The sequence below is a fragment of the Erigeron canadensis genome, chromosome 1 (genome assembly GCF_010389155.1).
Source record: "Erigeron canadensis isolate Cc75 chromosome 1, C_canadensis_v1, whole genome shotgun sequence".
Classification (NCBI taxonomy): Eukaryota; Viridiplantae; Streptophyta; class Magnoliopsida; order Asterales; family Asteraceae; genus Erigeron; species Erigeron canadensis.
The window spans coordinates 26,881,739-26,902,599 of NC_057761.1; the positions used below are offsets into that span (position 1 = coordinate 26,881,739).

Genomic DNA, 20,861 nt, shown 5'->3' on the forward strand with positions numbered 1-20,861 from the left:
AAGAGCTAGTAAATGTGTGTTACTTGGATATTCTAATTCTAAGAAAGGGTATAAATTGTATAACTTGGAAGACAAATCTATCTTATATGCTAGAGATGTTAAATTTTATGAACAAGTGTTTCCTTTCAAAATGAATTCTAACAAACAGTTTAATGAAGATTTATGTAATTACTTTGACAGGGTTGGAGAAAGCATTGTTGAGTCCACTGGACCCAATGATGATAATCCAAATGGTTCAGATTGTGATGGCAGAGCCACCACTGAAATTGGTAGTACATCTGAATCTGCCAATGACAGTGGAGGCACTGCAATACATGATGATAACCCCTGTGACACTCTACAAGATGGGAATAGAGTGGATTATGAGGGTGTACATTCTGTTGATCATGAGATCACAAATGTGCAAACTCCTGTGGACTCTATCAATGTTAGGAGGTCTAACAGAATCTCTAATGTTCCTAGAAACTTAAATGATTATGTGTCAGAAGGAAAAGTTAAGTATGGGATTGAAAGAGTTGTAAATTACTCTAAATTGAATCCTGAAGTTTTTTGTTTTCTGTCTAACATTAACAAACATGTTGAACCAAAGTCTTACTTAGAGGCTGCTAAGGACTCTAATTGGGTAAATGCTATGAACATGGAAATGGAGGCCTTGTACAGAAATAATACTTGGGTTCTAACTGACTTACTTGTTGGGAGGGAACCTATAGGATGTAAATGGGTATATAAAATAAAGTACAAGTCCTCTGGTGAAATAGAGAGATATAAGGCTAGGTTGGTTGCAAAAGGATACAACCAAAAGGCAGGAATTGATTATGAGGAGACTTTCTCTCCTGTTGTTAAAATGGTTACTGTTAGATGTCTAATTAATATTGCTATTCAATATGATTGGCCTTTGTTTCAACTTGACATTAACAATGCCTTTTTGTATGGTGACTTGGATGAGGATGTTTACATGTCACTTCCTCCTGGTTATTTTTGTAAGGATGATAAGAGAGTCTGCAAATTAGTTAAGTCCTTCTATGGACTTAAGCAGGCCCCTAGACAATGGAACCATAAGCTTACCACTGCTCTCATTGAATATGGATTTGTATAAAGTAAAAGTGACTGTTCTCTTTTCACTAAAACTGATTCTAACTTGTTTATTGGTTTACTTGTCTATGTGGATGATATTGTGATCATGGGAAATGATAGAGATCAAGTTGAAAATGTTAAATTCTTTCTTAATACGAAGTTTCTTATCAAAGACTTGGGAAAACTAAAGTATTTTTTGGGAATTGAGGTCATTGACACTCATAAGGGTGTTTGCCTATGTCAAAGAAAGTATTGTATGGATTTGTTGTTTGAGTATGGGTTGTTGGGTGCTAAACCTATGAAAACACCCATGGACATGAATTTGGTAATATTTGATAGACTTGATAATACCGATCCCTTTATTGAAAACATCACCTTATATCAAAAAATTATTGGCAAGCTGATATACCTCACCATTAGTAGACCTGATATTAGTTACTCTGTTCAATGCCTGAGCCAGTATATGCATGCACCAAAGGTTTCACATTTGAAACTTGCTTTTAGAATTCTAAGATACTTGAAAAAGAACCCTGGTAAGGGCATTCATATTGTCAAAGGTGAGTCCTTCAGTTTATCTGCCTTTGTTGATTTTGATTGGGGAAAGTGTGTCACTTCCAGGAGATCTGTAACAGGTTTTTGCATTTTCTTAAATGGTTCATTAATCTCCTGGAAAAGCAAAAAGCAGAATACTGTGTCTAGGTCCTCCTCTGAAGCAGAGTATAGGGCAATGGCCACAGTAACTTGTGAGATTATTTGGATTTTGAATGCGTTGAAAGATTTAGGAGTTACAAACTTACTTCCTGTCACCTTGTTTTGTGATAACAAATCTGCTGTTTTGATTGCTAACAATCCTGTTCTTCATGAAAGAACCAAACACATTGAGATTGACATTCATGTTGTAAGAGAAAAGGTTATATCTGGGCTTCTGAACCTTGTGAAAATTAACACAAGTTTACAATCTGCTGACATTTTTACCAAAAGTCTATGTGTGAGACAACATGAATTTTTACTTGAAAAATTAAACATGATAGACATGTTCTGTGGTTCTACCTAAAGTTCTATTAACGGAGGGTGTTAATTTTAATAGAACTTTAGGGATATATTTTGATATAGTCACTAACTTCTGGGTTAAGAATAAATGCAGGTTGTCATTTTAAGAAGTTAAAGGACTAAAATTGGACAATTTGGAACTCAAGGGGTGATTGCTGTCAAGACTAGAAGTGAAGATGTATAAATAGAATCTTATACCCGTTAGGGTTAGATGAGCAGTTGATATCACACACACACACATGTGTGTTCTTCCCCTTTTTTACTCTGCTCCAAAATTAGGGTTTTAATCCCCTTTATTTGTAATAAGGTTCGATATGGTTGTATTGATCTAATCAAGATTATTACTCTTATTTTCATAATAATAATTTATCCTTGAAGGTTGGCAATCGGGCCGACTAATTAATCTCAATCTTTATATCTGGGTGTTATAAAATCGTTCAGGATACAATAGCATATTCAAATATACAAAAACAAAATCCCCTCAACATCGCTGCCATCTTCTCTTTTCCTGCATCAGTTGCAGAGATGGGTAACCGAGATCTTTTATTAGGAAGAAGAAAAGGAGAATTTTTTTAATTTAGGCTTTAGAATCTATGAATGTAAATTTAATTTTCTGGGTCTTGAAAAATAAATTAGTCTTGGATCATTTTATATGTGTTGATTTATTGTTTAAAAATAGAGTGAAGTTTGTATTGAATGAGAAATTGTTGAATTTCCTTATTATCTTTTGGCATTACGCATGATTCTGGATATGTATTTTAATTAGATTATAAGTATTTTAATGGTGGTTCAATCATAGAAAGGATTGGGATTAAGATGAGAGAGAAGCAGCCAAGAGAAATTAATGAATTTTTATAAAAAATCAAAGTGTTTAACTTGTGATTATAAGTTACTAAGTCATTAGTTGGTTAACCGTGTAAAAAATTGAAAAGTTTATGGGCGATATATACAAATAATCCGATTCAATGGCAACCATGTAAATAAGGAAAAGTACATTAGTCGTCCAGTGACATAACCCTTATTTTTAGGGTCATATAAGACCGGTTTTAAGAGGCTCCCCAATGGTTACCACTCATTCACCAAAGACTAGTCCCTGTCAGCGCCACATCAGCAAAAAACACTCCAAGGACTAATCCCCCCCAAATGCACCCAATGGACTCATCCATCAAAGACTAGTTTTCGACCCACCAATTATTTAATTCTACCCATTTATCCAAACTTTACACTTTTAACCCTCTAAAATTATAACAAACTAAAACATACACAAATAAAAAACACTTCATTAAAAATAAAAGCATTATACAATTTATTTATAAAAAGACATTACAATACTTCAAATAAAGAAAACACACATTAAAATAAAAACATTAACAATAGTTTATTATTAAAAAACACACATTAAGCCGGGAGACGCCATACATGCTCCGTAAGATCATGACGAAGAGCATGATGCACAGTGCGATCTCGAAGCTCCTTGCCGGTACGTTGGTGAAGTGCAATCCTTTCCTCGAATGTACGCTCAGGTAAGACGATTGGATCAATGTCGTCTCCATCCTCGAGTGAGCTTATGGCGTACCCCGCGTCTTCAACCTTCATGTTATGCAATATAACACATGCGTACATTATTCGAGTGATCCGATTCACGCTTTTTGATCTTGCTGGTTAGGTTAGAATGTGCCATGAGTTTTGAAGTCCTCCAAAAGCACGCTCGACATCCTTCCGGGCACTTTCTTGAAACTTTTTAAATTTCTTTCGCTTCTCATCTTGAGGGCATGAATACGCCTTTACAAAAGTCGACCATTCGGGATAAATGTCGTCTAAAAGATAGTAACCCTTTTTGTAGTGGGTGCCATTAACAGTGAACGAGCTATCAGGTGCACGATCTTCAATGATTTCCCTAAATAAAGGCGACTGGTTCAGAACAATTATATCGTTGTTCGAACCAGCTGTGCTGAAAAAAGCATGCCAGATCCACCTATCGTATGAAGCTACTGCTTCAAGCATGATGGTTGGATGACCGTGATCACCACGCGTAAACTGACCTTGCCATGCCTTGGGGCAGTTCTTCCAAGGCCAGTGCATGCAATCAATGCTTCCAAGCATGCCTGGGAAGCCATGAAGCTCTTCATGTCGAGCGTACAAGCGTTGTATGTCCTCCGGTGTTGGTCTACGCAAGTATTCATCCCTGTAAAGTTCAAACACACACTTACAATAATAGTCTAGATAACACCTTGCTGTTTCTTCACCCATCTGTAGATACTCATCAAGCGAGTCGGGATTGTAGCCATACGCCAATTGACGTATCCAATTGACGTATGGCGCATACACACTTTTGGATGGTGCTGAAACCAGGCTTTCCTCAGGCATCAAGCTGCTTGTCTTGCATTCTTTTAAAATGCAAAGGCACAGGTGCTGGATTGCGAGATGGGTATGATATTATGTCGTTGACAATGCGCATGAACATAGGTCTAGACATACGAAATCGTCGCCTAAAGCTCTTCAACGAATACTTTGGGTTTTCGTTAAAGTAAGCTGCCATTAGGCGCTCGTCAGCACCATATCGATCTCTTTCGACGACACTACGGGGTATGTATGGTCTTGATGATTCACCTTGTTCAAGCTAGTCAACACATTCGGCCATGATTACCAAAAAGCTCTTCATCATCGTCTCTAGTAGGAAACAAATCGGGTCTCGTATACGTTGAAAAACTTGAATGAAACTGGTTGTTCATGATGATTTATGTATACGAAAGTGTGTTTTGGTATAATATAGCTGAATATATGCAAGAGTGGTGTCAAATGGTGGTTCACTTGAAGTGTATTTATAGCCATTTTGAAAAACTAGCCGTTAAGGACTAAAGTTGTCAGTTTTTTGAACCTGTTTTGAACTATATATTCGTTTAGGGGCTAATCTTGCCAAATTGTGAAACTTATTTTTGTCTCCTTCCCTTTTGAAATCCAACCGTTACATTAAAAAAAAAAAAGACTAGTCCCTGGAGGAACGAACAAGGCGGGCGAGCGTGCCGAACGAGCAAGGAACAAGTCCCACCCAACGGTGTGGATTCGTCCCTGCAAGTCGAACGAGGCCAGGGACGAACCACTGGCTACCCTCTAACTATCTTTTCACAAACCTTTGATACTCGCTTACTCTCTCACACACACACACAGTGACACAACATACACATACTACATAATTTAATAATCCAACCAACTATCAACTGCACAGTGTAAGCATTTAAAGGACTAAGAACGTGCTAACTACACGAAATGAATTTTTACTATCACAATTGATATGGCCGGAGTTGAAAATCTTTTCAAAAACCTTTGATACTTTCACATATACTATACACACTATAGAATTTAATAAGGTGCCTGGTATCCCGACCATATTTTTGGTAACCCGACCAGACTATTAATGACAGGGGGCCCACTTTTACTCTACCAGATTTGTCATTACAGACATGGTGGCCCACACTATCTTGGTTAGGATACCAAAAACTTTGGTTGGGATACACCATCCGTTTAATAATCCAAACAACTTTCAACTACATACCACAAACATTAATTGCGCACCGACTACGCGAAATAAATTTTTACTCTCACAATTTATAGGGTCGATGTTTACAACGTCGTCCTTTAAAAGATTTTATTTTCCCCATATTAAAACACAACATGCATTATATGCCATATCAAAAAATTTCTTGGCAAACATACTAATATCACCATCACTTTTAATGAATGTTTGTTTCAAAATTTTCAAGTTTAATAACGCCTTCATTAAATTCTCGGAAAAAAAAACTTTAGTGTATCATAAATAAAATGTAATATCTCATCAAGTCAAACTTCGAGTTGTTCTGCTATAATGTGCCTATGCGAATTCTCTTTGATTCGGGGGTGAATAGATCGTTTGTTGCAACTAGAGTAATTCATGTTATTCCTGTGTCTAAGTCATGTCTAGAAAATACTTTGCAAGTTGAGGTTGGTAACGGTAGGATGGAATTAGTGAAGGATGTGTATAAAGGGTGTGAAATCAAAATCTCTTCGGAACTCTTCCAAGCTAATCTGATTCCTTTTCCAATGGGAGAGTTTGACATAATCTTAGGTCTGGATTGGTTGAGCTCTTGTAACGCCAAGATCGCATGTAATGAAAAAGCCGTATATTTGAAGACTTCTAAGGGCGAAGACTTGGTGGTTTACGGTGATAGGAAAGAACGTTCTATATCCGTGTGTACTTTTGCTCGTGCCAAACGCTACATATCTCATGGATGTCATGCTTATCTTGCTCACATCGTAGATGTTGAGAAGCAACCCCTATCTATCGAAAACATCCCTATTGTTAATGAATTCGCCGATGTTTTTCCTGAAGACTTGCCGGGCATTCCTCCCGAACGGCAAGTTGAATTCTCAAGTGATCTTATTCCAGGAGCCAACCCCATTGCTAAAGCTCCTTATCGTTTGGCTCCAACGGAAATGCAAGAGATGATGAAGCAACTACAAGAATTACTTGACAAGGGTTTTATTCGACCTAGTAACTCTCCATGGGGTGCACCGGTACTTTTTGTAAAAATGAAGGATGGAAGCATGTGAATGTGCATCGACTATCGCGAGCTCAACAAAGTCACTGTAAAGAACAAGTATCCTCTGCCTAGAATCGATTATTTATTCGATCAACTCCAAGGAGCTTCGTATTTTTCCAAAATTGATCTTCGTTCGGGTTACCATCAGCTCAAAGTACGTGAAGAAGATATTCCTAAAACAGCCTTTCGGACTCGTTACGGTCATTTCGAATTTGTTGTCATGCCTTTTGGCCTTACTAATGCTCCCGCGGATTTCATGGACCTTATGAACCGTGTTTTTCGCCCAATGCTCGATAAGTCCGTGATCATCTTCATTGATGACATTCTCATTTACTCTAAAAGTTCATCCGATCATGAAGTCCATTTAAGGGAGGTGTTGGAAACCTTACGGAAAAAGAAGCTCTATGCTAAGTTCTCCAAGTGTGAGTTTTGGTTAAGGGAAGTACAATTTCTTGGTCACGTGATTAATAGCGAAGGAATTATGGTGGATCCGGCCAAGATTGATGCGGTGATGAAGTGGGAACAACCCAAAAATCCGTCGGAGATTAGAAGTTTTCTTGGTCTAGCGAGCTATTACCGTCGTTTCATTCAAGACTTCTCAAAAATAGCTTCCCCATTGACCAAGTTGACCCGAAAGAACATTAAGTTCGAATGGAAGAGCGAACAAGAGATGGCTTTCCAACAACTACGAGAAAGATTAAGTCAAGCACCGGTCCTTGTATTGCCCGATGGTTTGGAAGATATGGTGGTGTATTGCGATGCTTCGTCTAATGGCCTCGGTTGTGTTCTTATGCAACGGGGTAAAGTCATTGCCTATGCTTCAAGGCAATTGAAAGAGCATGAGAAACGATATCCTACTCATGATTTGGAGTTAGCAGCGGTGGTTTTTGCTTTGAAAATTTGGCGCCATTACCTATATGGAGTCAAGTTTATCATTTACTCCGATCATAAAAGCCTCAAGTATTTCTTTGAGCAAATAGATCTCAATAATCGCCAAAGAAGATGGTTAGATCTTCTGAAAGATTATGATTGTGAGATCTTATATCATCCCGACAAGGCTAATGTTGTGGCAGACGCTTTGAGCCAGAAGAGTTCTCATCATGCCTTAGTTGTTTCTCCCCTATGGGTTTTGATCACCAACGATTTCTTTAATCAACTTAAAGAAGCTCAAGAAAAGGCCTTGCAACGAGATCCCAAGAGAGAAAGAATGCAAGGTCAAATTCAATACTTTACCAAGGATTCCCGTCGCCTTACCTTACGATTGGGAGGATTTGGATCCCATTCTCTTGTGAGTTGAAACAAGTTTTGCTTGACAAAGCTCATAAATCCAAGTACTCCATTCACCCCGGTGCTACAAAGATGTATCATGATTTGAAAGTAGAATATTGGTGGCCCAGTATGAAACGTGATGCAGTGAAGTATGTCAAGAAATGTTTGACTTGTGCACAAGTGAAAGCGGAGCATCAAAAGCCTTATGGTATGTTGCAACCGTTGGAAATTCCCAAATGGAAGTGGGAAGAGATCACCATGGATTTCATCACAAAGTTGCCCAAGACCCCTAGAAATCAATTTGATACAATATGGGTGATAGTTGATAGACTAACCAAGAGTGCCTTGTTTCTTTCTATCTGTGAGGCATCATCATCCGAAGTGTTGGCTAAGATCTACGTGAAAGAGGTTGTAGCTAGACATGGAGTTCCTATCTCCATTGTTTCGGATAGAGACACTCGTTTCACTTCTCACTTTTGGCGGAAATTTTATGAAGATATGGGTACCAAGCTCAAGCTTAGCACCGCCTATCACCCACAACCGGATGGTCAAAGTGAGAGAACCATTCAAACACTTGAAGACATGCTTCGTGCATGTATAACTGACTTTGGAGGCACTTGGGATCTTCACTTACCTTTGGTAGAATTCTCCTACAACAATAGCTACCATTCTAGTATTCAAATGCCACCGTATGAAATGTTGTATGGAAGAAAGTGTCGATCTACAATTTGTTGGGGAGAAGTGGGTCAAAGAGAAATAGGTGGTACGGAAGTAGTCTTAAAACCATTGAAAAGATAGATGTGATCAAGGAAAAATTGAAAGCAGCTCAAGACCGACAAAAGTCTTATGCGGATAAACGAAGAAGGCCAATTGAATTCAATGTTGGTGATCGTGTTTTGTTGAAAGTATCCTCATGGAAAGGTGTCCTACGGTTTCGAAAGCGTGGAAAGTTAAGCCCTCGTTTTATTGGCCCATTCAAAATTTTGGCTAAAGTTGGCAAGGTTGCATACCACTTGGAGTTACCGGATGAGCTTTCGGGAATACATCCTACGTTTCATGTGTCTCATTTTAGAAAGTGCCTCGCCGACGAGTCTACTTATGTGCCTTTGAATGAAATCGAGGTCGATAACAAGTTGAACTACATTGAGGAGCTTATTGCCATTGTAGAAGAAGAGCTTAGAAGAGTGCAAAATAAGACGGTAACAACTTATAAGATTTTGTGGAAGCACGGTAAGATGTCCGATTGCACATGGGAGACCGATCATGACGTTCTTGTTTACTATCCGTCCTTGCATATGGCTTGGATCACGAGGTTGTGATCCGTTCCAAATTAGGGAGTGTTGTAACACCCCAAGATTTTAAGGTACAAGAAATTAACTCATTTTCATAGATTTGACATTAAATTAATTTACTAGTATTTTGTTTTTAGTTATGGGGTTAATTTAGTTGGAACTTTAGCGTATAGCGGGTAAAATACCCACATTTGGAGAGATGGGTCATGGCATCTTCAGGAAATGCCAGCCATCCCTTTTGATTATGACGCATGCTTCCACTCTATTTCTTTCTTCTTGCATCATTTCTTTCATGCAATTCCTCTTGTTCTTTTCAAAATCAAGCTAAAATCCTTCAAATTCAAGGATAAGAACATCCATAATAATCATCACCATCAAATAATCTTCATTCAAGAATTCAAAAGTTAGGGTTTGTGGGTCTTGGTGGTGGTGGCCAAAAATTGAGAGGAAAAAGGGAAAGAATTGTGAATTGAAAACCCTAATCTATAGTCTTCCTTTGTTGAGGTATTGATTTCCCCTACTTTAGCTCTATCCTTCTTGTGAAATTAGGGTTCATGGAATGAACCAATTTGGGGATTTTTGCTAGAATATAAATTATGGTTAATTTTTCCCCAATTCCTTAGTTAACCTAGTTGTCATTGAGTTATGTGATGTGTTTGATTATGAAATTGACAAGTTCAAGTGAAAATTTTAAGTTAATGAGAAAAGATGAATTTTACTAGTAATTGATATGTGGATGAAAATGGTAGGAGGAACTACCTAATGTTATTGTTAAAGATGAAAGTAACTCAATGACAAATGGGTTGGGTTTTGGGTTTAGGAAAAGCTAGTGATTGAGTATGACTAGGTTGAGCTAGTCAAGTTGTTAATGTAAGCTTATGCATTTTATGATATGATCATAGGTTGAGCTTCTTGAGCATTATCGTTTTAGCATTATTGTCCTTGTTGCGTAGGAGGTGAGTATATTTGTATACCTTTATGTTTATGTTGGATCAATTGACCGCATCATGTTGAAGCCTTTTGTCCATGGTGGTTTTGACCATTTCATGTTGAAGTTTGTAAATCCATGTGTGGTAATTGATGTGGCATAAGCCCATGCGGGGCATTATGATTTGAGGCCTAAGAACCTCCGGGGCATAAGAATCCCGATAGTTGATATGATATGAGGCCTAAGAACCTCTGAGGCCTAAGAATCCCGATAAATATGATTGTTTAGCTTATATGGATCCATATATGTGTTGTTAATGTGCAAGGTGAATATGTAAATGTGACATGGCGATAAAAGTCCTTGTACTTTGCCCTCCTTCGTATCCGTAAATGTATGCAAGTATATTCACTAAGCATTTGCTTATATTTTAGTTGTTTACCCTTTTATAGGTAGTTTCGAAAGAAGGAACTAGTGTTGTTGATTGAAAAGAGTTGATTTGAGCTCGAAGTTGGATTTAGCAAGTTCTTGAAGGTAATTGATGTGCAAAATCTAGCTTTAAATTTATAAACACGATTTACCGAAAGACTGACTACTACACACTCACAAGCAGTGTACCTGATCGCATGCAGTATAGTACAAACTGGTAAGCCGAGAACGTTCGCAAGGACTTTTATAAGCAATCGTAAAAAATTAAATGATTCGAGTAAAATGGGGGGTTTTGTGGCCGAATTGCCACGTTGCAAGCAGTTAGTGAAAAGAGTTAGTAATCCCTCAGGATTAATCGGAAGAAGAGTTTGTTGTTTAAAACAATAATTTAAAGGTCACCTATCTTGATTTCGCTCGACAACATGTTAAGATTGCACATTTGATGAAGCTCAAATTCAATTTAGTGATTAAATAACCGAGACTCAAATTAATCGCCAACCCCGTACCCGTCAAGTTAACAACTCATTTGACTCTCTTGCATAAATTAGTTCCATTATTAAGACCGGTACCCCAAGACGCCTTTTTATAACTTCTCTAGTTCTACAATGGTTTTGGTCATTTCAGACAACAATTATGTCTATTGATTGTACCCAAACATCAACCTGTTAATTCTTATTAATCATTAATTACCTTCTACCGTACCCGTCATAGAACCAATCGCTTCTAACCAAGCAATCAAAATAACTCCTACCCAAACCCTAGTCGTCACTAAGTTTTGTATAAATATTATCCGCAATCAATAATTAAATAACAAAGAATTAATAGATCAAGATCACGACACAACGTTAAATCAAATCACTTGAATTGTAAAATATTGTGCAATCCTTACATAATGTCTCACTCCATCAAGATGGATGAAAAGGCGACTAGCCACTCATATTAAAATACGAATAACAAATCGAAATAGAATAATTCATCGTTACCGAATACAGGGAATTGAAAACGATAAACGAAATGATTCCAATCGAGCTAGAGATCCTTCAAAATGGTTGAATACAAGAAAAAAAAACTTAAAAAGTGCTCTAAAATCGCCTGGAGAGTAAAGTTAGGGTTTTAGAATAATAATGCGCTCTATTTATAGTTGCCCGAAATAACACAGAAACCTCCCCCAACTGCGTCGCAGTTGGCTTTGACTATCGTTGACCTTCACTTACTTTGACCGAAGAGCAGGTTCCATCGTAATACAACTGCGTCGCAGTCCTTTCCAACTGCGAAGCAATCAGATCCTCTGTAATTGTACTGCGTCGCAGTTCTGAGTTGACCAGCGTTGACCAAGTTTGACTTTCATTGACCAACTTCCTATGACATATTCGTGCCTCGTAAAACGTCCGTAAACACTCGTTTAGCTCCAGAAACTTCGTTTTCTCCAGAATAACGCTTTAGTACCTGTTAACACCCTGAAACACTAACAAATACCATAAACGCACCAAATGTATACGAAAACGACTCTTAAACCTCAATAATCGACTACTTAAGCTATGGGAAATGGGCATAAAATACGACCTATCAGTAATTAGGTCATTTGCGGATGAATGACGGTCTTCTGGTAGATGCTTAGATGTCCCATACCTTTTGGCTCTTGGTACATTTTGCGTTGATGGTCATACTCTTGTTAAATTTATGTCTATGATCAGGCGTAAAGTTTTCAATCAGTTGTGAAGTTGCATATTTGCTTGAAAAGGTGTCAAAATGGGTAAATGACTCATTTGATGGTATCCATGAATTGTGAACATGTTGATGATGTAAATTTGTTTAAAATGTGTCTTTATGTGTCTTGGAAATCTTTGGAATGTGTTTTATGAAGTTCATGTTGATATGGGAAGGCTGCAATTTGGTTTAAGTGATAAAATGGTTTTGGTTTGCTGATCAGGTGGCCCACTGCGGCGCAGTGGGGCATGTTCAATCTTTGGCCGAGGATTCCCACTGCAGCGCAGTGGGGATGTAAAAAAAAAAATTGTATTTTCGGTTTATCGAGTCTGGTTCTTTCAAAAGGTTAAATGATAACAAAGATGAAATGATGAAAAGTTTGACTAAATGAAATGGTTGCTTGTTTGTTTCTGGTAACAAATAGGTTGCTTCGAATCTATAAAGATAAGTTTGTTTTGTTTTGAGTTTGTAATTATATATACCCCAAAATTATAATATATATGCAGATATAGAACTGAAAAAGATACGTGGCATCCTACGTGGCTGTGACGTGGAATCTGATGTGGTACTATCTGTTACAAATCGGGTAACATATATTGAAAGAACAAAATAAAGAGGTCCTTACATCAGATAGCCATTTTGAAAGATCACTACATTACATAACTATTGTGTCATAGTTGATTACATTCCGATGCCATAATCCTTAATTTTTTTTTTCAATAGTGTTTACCAAAAATTAATCTCAATTTCACCTAACTCTTTTGCTCTTTCTTTTCTTTGGGAGTTCGACACCTTCACAAAAGGTGAAGAGCAAACCATTTCTTTTTAAAGATGATATGGTATGGTTGTGACACTAAGAAAGAAATGTGGGAAAAATCATTGTTGGGAGAAACCTAATATGAACATTTTCTATATTTCTTCACCGTGATCAAAAGAAAAATAAAAAAGTTACTGAAAAGAGGGTGTTTGTGAGCTCCGTTCCCAGCCAAAAGTCTCAACTCTCAAAAATAAAATGTGAAAATTGATAGTGACAACTGACAATTGTTGATTGGCTGGGCATTGGAGTCAACAAAAAACAAAGGCTTAAAAAAGGAATTGGGTAACACCACCAGGTCAACCGTCAACCCACCAGGGTATTAGCGGCGACGTCGCTGCTAATAGTGGGACCCCCGACATACTGCAACGCTGCCTGACAGACCACTACGGTCGGATGCCACGTCATCACTATTAGCGGCGATGCCGCCGCAAATAGTGGTGACGTGGCATTCGACTGACATCTCGGGAATGGTTATTTGTCATACTTCACCGACTGACATCTCGGGAATGATTATTTGCCATACTTCGATAGGATCAAAAGATGGCAGCCCATAGGAATTATCATCTGGTTGGCCGGAAAGCTTATTCGTCGGAAAAAAGTCGCCGCTAAAACTGCGTCTGAAAATGGACTCCGGGACGCCGAAAAACGTGAGTCGTGTAAAAAGGATTGTTGATAACGAGAATGAGGGGATAGATGGCCGGATTATGCAAATAAAAAGGATAATATGGAGAAGAAAGGAAAATATGGAGGAAGAGATGGCCGGAGGTATTACGGAGAAGAAAGAAAAATAAAAGGAAAAGGAGATGATCTGCGCTTTAAATCGATGCAGTTGTAGTGGGGGGCCACTATTAGCGGCGACGTCGCCGCAAATAGTGGGGTCCACTGCACGTGAAACGGTCGCTTTGAATGTGATCAATCTGTCACTATTTACGGCAACGTCGCCGCTAATAGTGGGTGGTGGGCTACTTTTTTGTCTGGTCGTGTTACACGCTTCGTTAAAAAAGTGAAATGCAAAGAAGTCGTGGCCGGACTAGAAAATTGATATTGACATGCCATGTGATGTGTCCAGCCATGATTAGGCAAGCAAATTAATTCCATAACATGAAATTTTCAAAATTTCAAACATTTTCATTTTTAGCTTATGTTTAATTTACTTAATCATTTCGATACTTTATGAATACTAAAATATTTTTATACAAAAGCCTAGTTTCCACGTAATATAACGACTGTGATGACGGGTGACAGCGATAGAGATGACGGGCGGTGACAGTAGTAGTGAGGGGTCTACAATGTAACTTTTTAGAATTTTAATGGTATTTTGTAAATTTTTTTAAGTAAGAAAAAATAAATAGGAAATACATACAAATATTATTTTTGTTGTAATAACTTTATTTTTTAGAGATAAGTAGTCATAAAAGTATTAATTTTGAGATAGATCTTTCCATTGGAAGAATAAATAACTTAAATTATTTTAATTTTTAATAGAAAAAAATTGATTAAATGTTAAAGAAAAATTTATTTTTGTTTGGGTATGTAAATATGTAATACATTAATAGTGTAAGTTTTTGTGACAAAATTATTTTTTTTTTCAAATTATTATATATATTTATTTCAAACAACTAATTATAATAATCATAATAGCTATGTAGGAAATATATATATACAAGCTAATTATTTCATAAAAGATATATTTTTCGGGTTTCTTGCATTATGATTGTATATGTTTTCATTTAATAAGATTTTGCCCAGCATATGTGGTTTTTATTCATTACAAGAATTAAAATTTGAGTGTTACATCCGGTGTGGAGATGAAAATTCTTTTGAGAGTCCATGAGTTAGGGCCCAAATTTTTTTACATTATCGGATACGACCTTATAAGTATGATAAACATTCTTTAAAATTTCCCCCTCGCTAAGTATTTTCTGGCTCTGTTTTTAATGAGGGTAATGTAGTTATCTTAAGGATTGAGTAATGTATGTTGTTAATAATTTTATTAAGACTATTATAGATTTTTTAAATGGATATATTTAAGTTGGTTGATAAAAAAATAAGAATATTTGAAGTATTTTAAAATCGGAAGTTGCAAAAAATGAAAAGGTAATTTGAATTTCAAGAGTAAAGACGTTTGTTTTAAACAATTCAAAGGTGGGAGTCACGAGTCAGCAAAAATGGTCCTCTATCACCTCTTTTGGGTCGTCCCCAATTCCTATTTCATATCGCCATATGCCCATATGCTCTACGGCTTATCTATCAACCAACTAATTTAGTAGTAACTAGGAAATTTCCAGCCTCAAAATCAACTGGGTTGAATCAGTGGTTGGAGCTCATGCTTCTAGAAACAGGGTCATGGGTTCGATCCTCATGCCCAGCAAGGCTGGAGGTCCTTTTCTACCTATGGTAGAACCTGGAAGCAGCCTCTCTACCTTTGGTAGGGGTAAGGCTGTCTACATATCAACCTCCCCCATACACCGTCGACGACGGTATTGGGACCCAAAACCCGCGGAAGACAGCATTGGGAGTTACTTTACTTTTTAGGAAATTTCCAGCCTCGTGTTGCGGGACATCAATTGTCGTATTGAAACGAGATTGTGTTATTTGATATATTTGCGTTAAATTAAGAAACATTCTGTCACGGATAGGTTTGTTTAAAAGTTTATCATATAAAATATATACAGTATTTATTTAAAGGCAAAACCACAATAGTTACCGTTTGGACGTGCGAATTAGTTCAATTACTTTTTGTTATTGATGATTTATGTTTACTAAAAACTATGACATAATTATTCAAATACAATACCACAAAAAAATTAATAAAAGTTTTTTAATATGTTGTTTGAAAACCTGAAAACAATTATATTTTTTTATTGATGATGTGTCACTATATATGTATGTTAAAATCTTAATATGAAATAGATATTTATTCAAAGCCAACCAAAAAATAGTTTTGATATATTATTTGAAAACCCAAAACAATTAAAAATATGTAAAAAACCAAGAATTAACCTGTAAATTTAAACATGAAAGGGAACTAACGTGGTAAAATCTGAATATTATTACAAAAAAGAATTAACTTTTTTAATATAATTATTTGAAAATTCGAAACGAAAAACATATGAAAAAAAAGAAAAAAGTAACTCATAATAGAAAACTTGAACGGAATGCGATTTGAAAAAATCCGAATAATGATACAAGTTATAACATGGACGAATAGTAACTCACCACACAAGCGAGATACTATTCACAATCTATTCCCTTAGTATATATAATATAATATAATATAATATAATATAATATAATATAATATAATATAATATAATATACTATTAAAATTTACAAATAATCTATTGTATATAATATTGTATATTAATTGTCTTTGCTACAAATTTCTGTCATTATTAAAATTAACAAATCAATCTATATATTATTGTATATTGTCATTGCTACAAATTTCTGTCTAATGGTCGTCCAAGATATATTGCGTTAGGCTATGATATTAGTACCAAAGGTTTTTATTCATCTACCACATCCATACATTATTAATTTGTACGATGTGTTATAATGCTAGTACAGTATGATAAAATAATAAAAAAGTACTAATATCATTTTTCTATTGTGTTAAGTGCCGAGGCTAACGGGCATTAAATGAAGTCCAACGGGCATTGAAGGACTCTTGTCAATTTGGTCCTTTCAAACAAAGTCATTTCGGCCGTTAGGTCTTCTTTTCATCATTTCTGACTTGTTTAGCTCACCCAATTTGTCAAAACTGGTACCGCTTCATTCATATGTATCTAAAATCAAAATATTAATTGATCACCCCGAACGTAATTTTCATGTCTTCACTTAAAATCTACAATAAGCAAATAATAAGTGATTGACTGTTTTTTGAGAACAATATTAACTCCTTGCATATAGATAAAGAACATTAGCCATGAAAACTATAATTAAAAAAAAAGAAAAATACTAAATGAAGTCGAAGCTTCACTTAATGTGTAAAAAAAATTTGTATCTTTACATATCAACAACACACTCCTAAATTTTATAATAAAGGTACAACTATTTAATGCATTTTTTCAAAAATACTTAGAGCTTTGATTAATAAAAGAATAGTGACATATCTACAACACATTTTAACCATCTACAACAACTATACATATTATACTACACAATGTATAACTGTATGCAACATATATTATTGTAGATGTCTTAATAATGTTGTAGATTTATCACTCCATTAATAAAACTCAAAAAATATATATGATTGAGCTATATATTATGAGTGTATCACACGTTATATTGTGACCCATATTCACACATCAGAATATTGAATTAGTCAATTTATTAAAACTAAGGTCTTTAATTAGTCCATTTAGGTGGCTTGACTCATTTTTTCAATACGTTTTTCTTTGGGTTCATATATGAGTATATGACACCTTATGTTTTACTCCATTACCATAACCTGCTTCTGTACTACCTAGTGCAACATGAATTCAATACAATCTCAAAAGCTTGTATCTCACAAGATTTTCATAGTTATAATCTTGATGTCAATTTGTATAAACATGAGTGTTCTAGAAGCACAAAACGAAGCATCAGCCCTTTTGAAATGGAAGTCAAGCCTTGACAGCCAAAGCCAATTGGTTCTCGAATCATGGGACAGAAAAGTTGACATTTGCAAAAGCTGGATTGGGATCACTTGCGATAACAATAGTTCATCAGAAATTAATGTGACCAGCATCACAATTGTACGTTCAAGCCTAAGAGGTAATCTAAGCTATTTTGATTTCGCATCGTTTCAAAATCTTCAAGTTTTAGAACTTTATAACAATTCACTCTTTGGGCCTATTCCTTCTAATCTATCCGATGCTTCCCGACTCAAACGTCTTGACTTGTCTTTCAATGACTTCTCGGGGGCGATTCCTTACAACTTAGGAATGTTACAATATTTAGAATTTCTTTATTTACAGTCAAATAGCCTTACTGGTGGTATCCCAAAAAGTATAGGCAACTTGACCAACTTAGTTCACCTTTACCTCTTTGAAAACAGTCTTTCTGGAACAATACCAAAAGAAATTGGGATGCTATCAAGGAAATTTGAAAACCTTGACTTTTCATCAAACAATCTCACCGGTGAGATCCCATCCTCTTTAGGAAATTTAACTCGTATGTATTTCTTCTATCTTTACGATAACAAGCTTTCTGGGACAATTCCATCGGAACTTGTTGGTGCTTATGATCTCATGGACCTACAGATATCTGATAATAATCTCATTGGTAAAATCCCGGATTCCTTTAGAAACTTCACTAGGCTCGATAGGGTGTACTTTTTCTCAAATTATTTAAGTGGTGAGTTTCCTAAAGAAATTAACTTGGGTAAGATCAGGAGGCTTTCAATTGATAACAACATGCTCTCTGGTCCTTTACCACGAGTTGGTGAGTTAACCGAGACATTCACAGCGAGTGATAATTTATTCTCTGGTCCTATATCACCCGAAATTGGTAATGCAAGTGGTTTAATTGAGTTATCTCTCCCAAGAAATCGACTCACGGGTCCAATCCCTAATTCTATTGGTAATTTAACGTCCCTTCGATACCTCAACCTTGATGACAACATGTTTCATGGAACTCTCCCAAAAGTACCTATTAACATAGTTGCTTATTCTATCAAGAACAATACAATGGAAGGACAAATTCACTCATCAATTTGCAGTTCAACTTTTTTGGTATTTTTTCATGTGTCGAATAATATGATCAGTGGTGTAGTCCCGGATTGTTTCAAGAATGGTAGTAGATTGACTAGCCTAAATCTCTATGAAAATCAATTACAAGGTCTAGTGCCACGAAGCCTAAAGAATTGCAGTCGTCTACAAGTTCTAGATCTTGGAAAAAACATGATAAGCAACGTTTTTCCCCAATGGCTTGACACTCTTCCACAACTAGAAGTTCTTGTTTTGAAATCCGGTAGACTTCATGGACCAGTTAACATTTCAAGAAGTCTGCTCCCGTTTCCTAGATTACGAATCCTTGATATCTCTGGAAACTTGTTTACTGGTCATCTGCCATCCAACTATTTCGAGAACTTTAAGGCCATGATGGATATTAATCAACAAGAAAGAGTTCCAAGATACATGGGTAACGAAATATATAAAGAGAGTGTTGAGCTTGTTGTTAAAGGACAGGAAATGAAAATCGACAGAATTTTAACTGTGTTGACAGCTATTGACCTTTCGAACAACAAATTTGAAGGAGAGATTCCAGATAATATTCGAATGCTTAACTCTCTTCGTTACCTCAACCTATCTCACAACCAACTATCCGGACATATTCCTAAAACGATTAGAAATTTGACACTACTTGAATCGCTAGATCTATCGTCAAACCAAGTCACGGGAAAAATTCCTCCTGAGCTTACTAGGCTAACATTTATGGCCGTGTTCAATGTTTCAAATAATCAACTTTCTGGTACTATACCACAAGGGGGGCAATTTAATACATATGAAACAAATTCGTATCAAGGAAACCCTGCATTGTGTGGATACCCATTGCCAAAAGGATGCCGAGAAAATGAAGTAGCAACAAGACCACCGTTGTCACCGCTACAAGAAGATGATGACTCGACGTTTTTCAGTGGATTTACATGGCAATCTGTTGTATTGGGGTACGCATGGGGTATTGTACTTGGAATAGGTTTTGGATGTGTTATGTTGATTAAGGGAAAACCAAATTGGGTTTTGAGGTTAGTTAATGAACGAAAGTTGAGGGATGACTAAAGAGATCGAAGAAAAGTAGTGTTGGATTATCATTTAATAGTTTAATTAGCTAGCTTGTTCCATGATACAAAATAAAGTTACGTACATATTACAATACATATTATTAGGTACTTTCGTATAATCATGACAGTTGGAACTTGGATGTGGCCAGAAAAATGCAGCGGCTCTTGATGGTTGCGATCAGGTGGCGGTGGTGGACGGCGGCTCGTGGGTGATGATCTTTATGGATGATGGTAGATGGTGTTTATGGATGATAAGGATGAATGGAATCTAGTGTATATGATGATTGAGTGGTTTCCCAAAAAGTGTGTAAGTGATAAAAAGAAAAAGAATGGAAGATGGATGTGGAATCTTTATCAGCAGTTTTGGTTTTGACTGAAAGATAAAATAAAATGAAAAACACTAATTTGGTAAATATTTTTGAAAATATACCATTTTGGTAAATAATTTTTATAAATACACTATTTTAGTTAAAAACTCATTGTTTATTGTGTTGAATTAGTCTTTCCATTATTATTAGTTTGATATTTAATTATGATGTAACTTAATTACTGATGCAGTCAATTAATGACGTTATATTATTATTATGTTTTCAATTAAATATAACATAGTCCAACAGGTGAGAGATTTATCAGCTACAAGAGAGACAACATCGAGCAATCTGTCTATAGAGTTCTTCTCATAATCTAGTACGTTTTCCGTAAGATGCAAAGAAGGTATCACGAATAGTTGGATCAGTTAATGCTAGTTGTGAGAATAGTTGAGCATTGAGCTTCGATCTTTTGGCTAATTATTAGAAATTTATGTCGGTATGTAACGCGCAAAAAAAAAAAAAAAAGGAACAAGCTAGATTCAAAATAAACCACAAACTAATAATCATGTACAGTACCTTCCAATGATTCACATGGTTAGTGAAATAGTTTACTTTTTACTTGAAACCAAATTATTATTTGT

General features: G+C 36.1%; 3 protein-coding genes across 3 annotated transcripts; 2 read left to right on the forward strand and 1 right to left on the reverse strand.

Moving 5' to 3' along the window:
• The first annotated feature begins 1,180 nt into the window (after positions 1-1,180).
• On the forward strand, positions 1,181-2,128 carry LOC122588397 (uncharacterized mitochondrial protein AtMg00810-like). The gene has a single exon (XM_043760505.1). It carries the CDS (start codon positions 1,181-1,183, stop codon positions 2,126-2,128), a length of 948 nt encoding a protein of 315 aa, XP_043616440.1.
• Positions 2,129-3,786: 1,658 nt separating this feature from the next.
• LOC122588408 lies at positions 3,787-4,491 on the reverse strand. The gene has a single exon (XM_043760516.1). It carries the CDS (start codon positions 4,489-4,491, stop codon positions 3,787-3,789), a length of 705 nt encoding a protein of 234 aa, XP_043616451.1.
• A 13,871-nt stretch (positions 4,492-18,362) lies between these two features.
• Positions 18,363-20,558, forward strand: LOC122585999 (receptor-like protein 19). The gene is made up of 2 exons (XM_043758114.1): positions 18,363-20,216; positions 20,527-20,558. Exon 1 carries the CDS (start codon positions 18,378-18,380, stop codon positions 19,905-19,907), a length of 1,530 nt encoding a protein of 509 aa, XP_043614049.1. The 5' UTR covers positions 18,363-18,377; the 3' UTR covers positions 19,908-20,216; positions 20,527-20,558.
• Positions 20,559-20,861: the final 303 nt, after the last annotated feature.

Coding starts and splice junctions, on each gene's coding strand:
- LOC122588408 (XM_043760516.1), bottom strand. CDS start 4,491: ATGCCTGAGGAAAGCCTGGTTTCAGCACCATCCAAAAGTGTGTATGCG.
- LOC122588397 (XM_043760505.1), top strand. CDS start 1,181: ATGGGAAATGATAGAGATCAAGTTGAAAATGTTAAATTCTTTCTTAAT.
- LOC122585999 (XM_043758114.1), top strand. CDS start 18,378: ATGGACCTACAGATATCTGATAATAATCTCATTGGTAAAATCCCGGAT.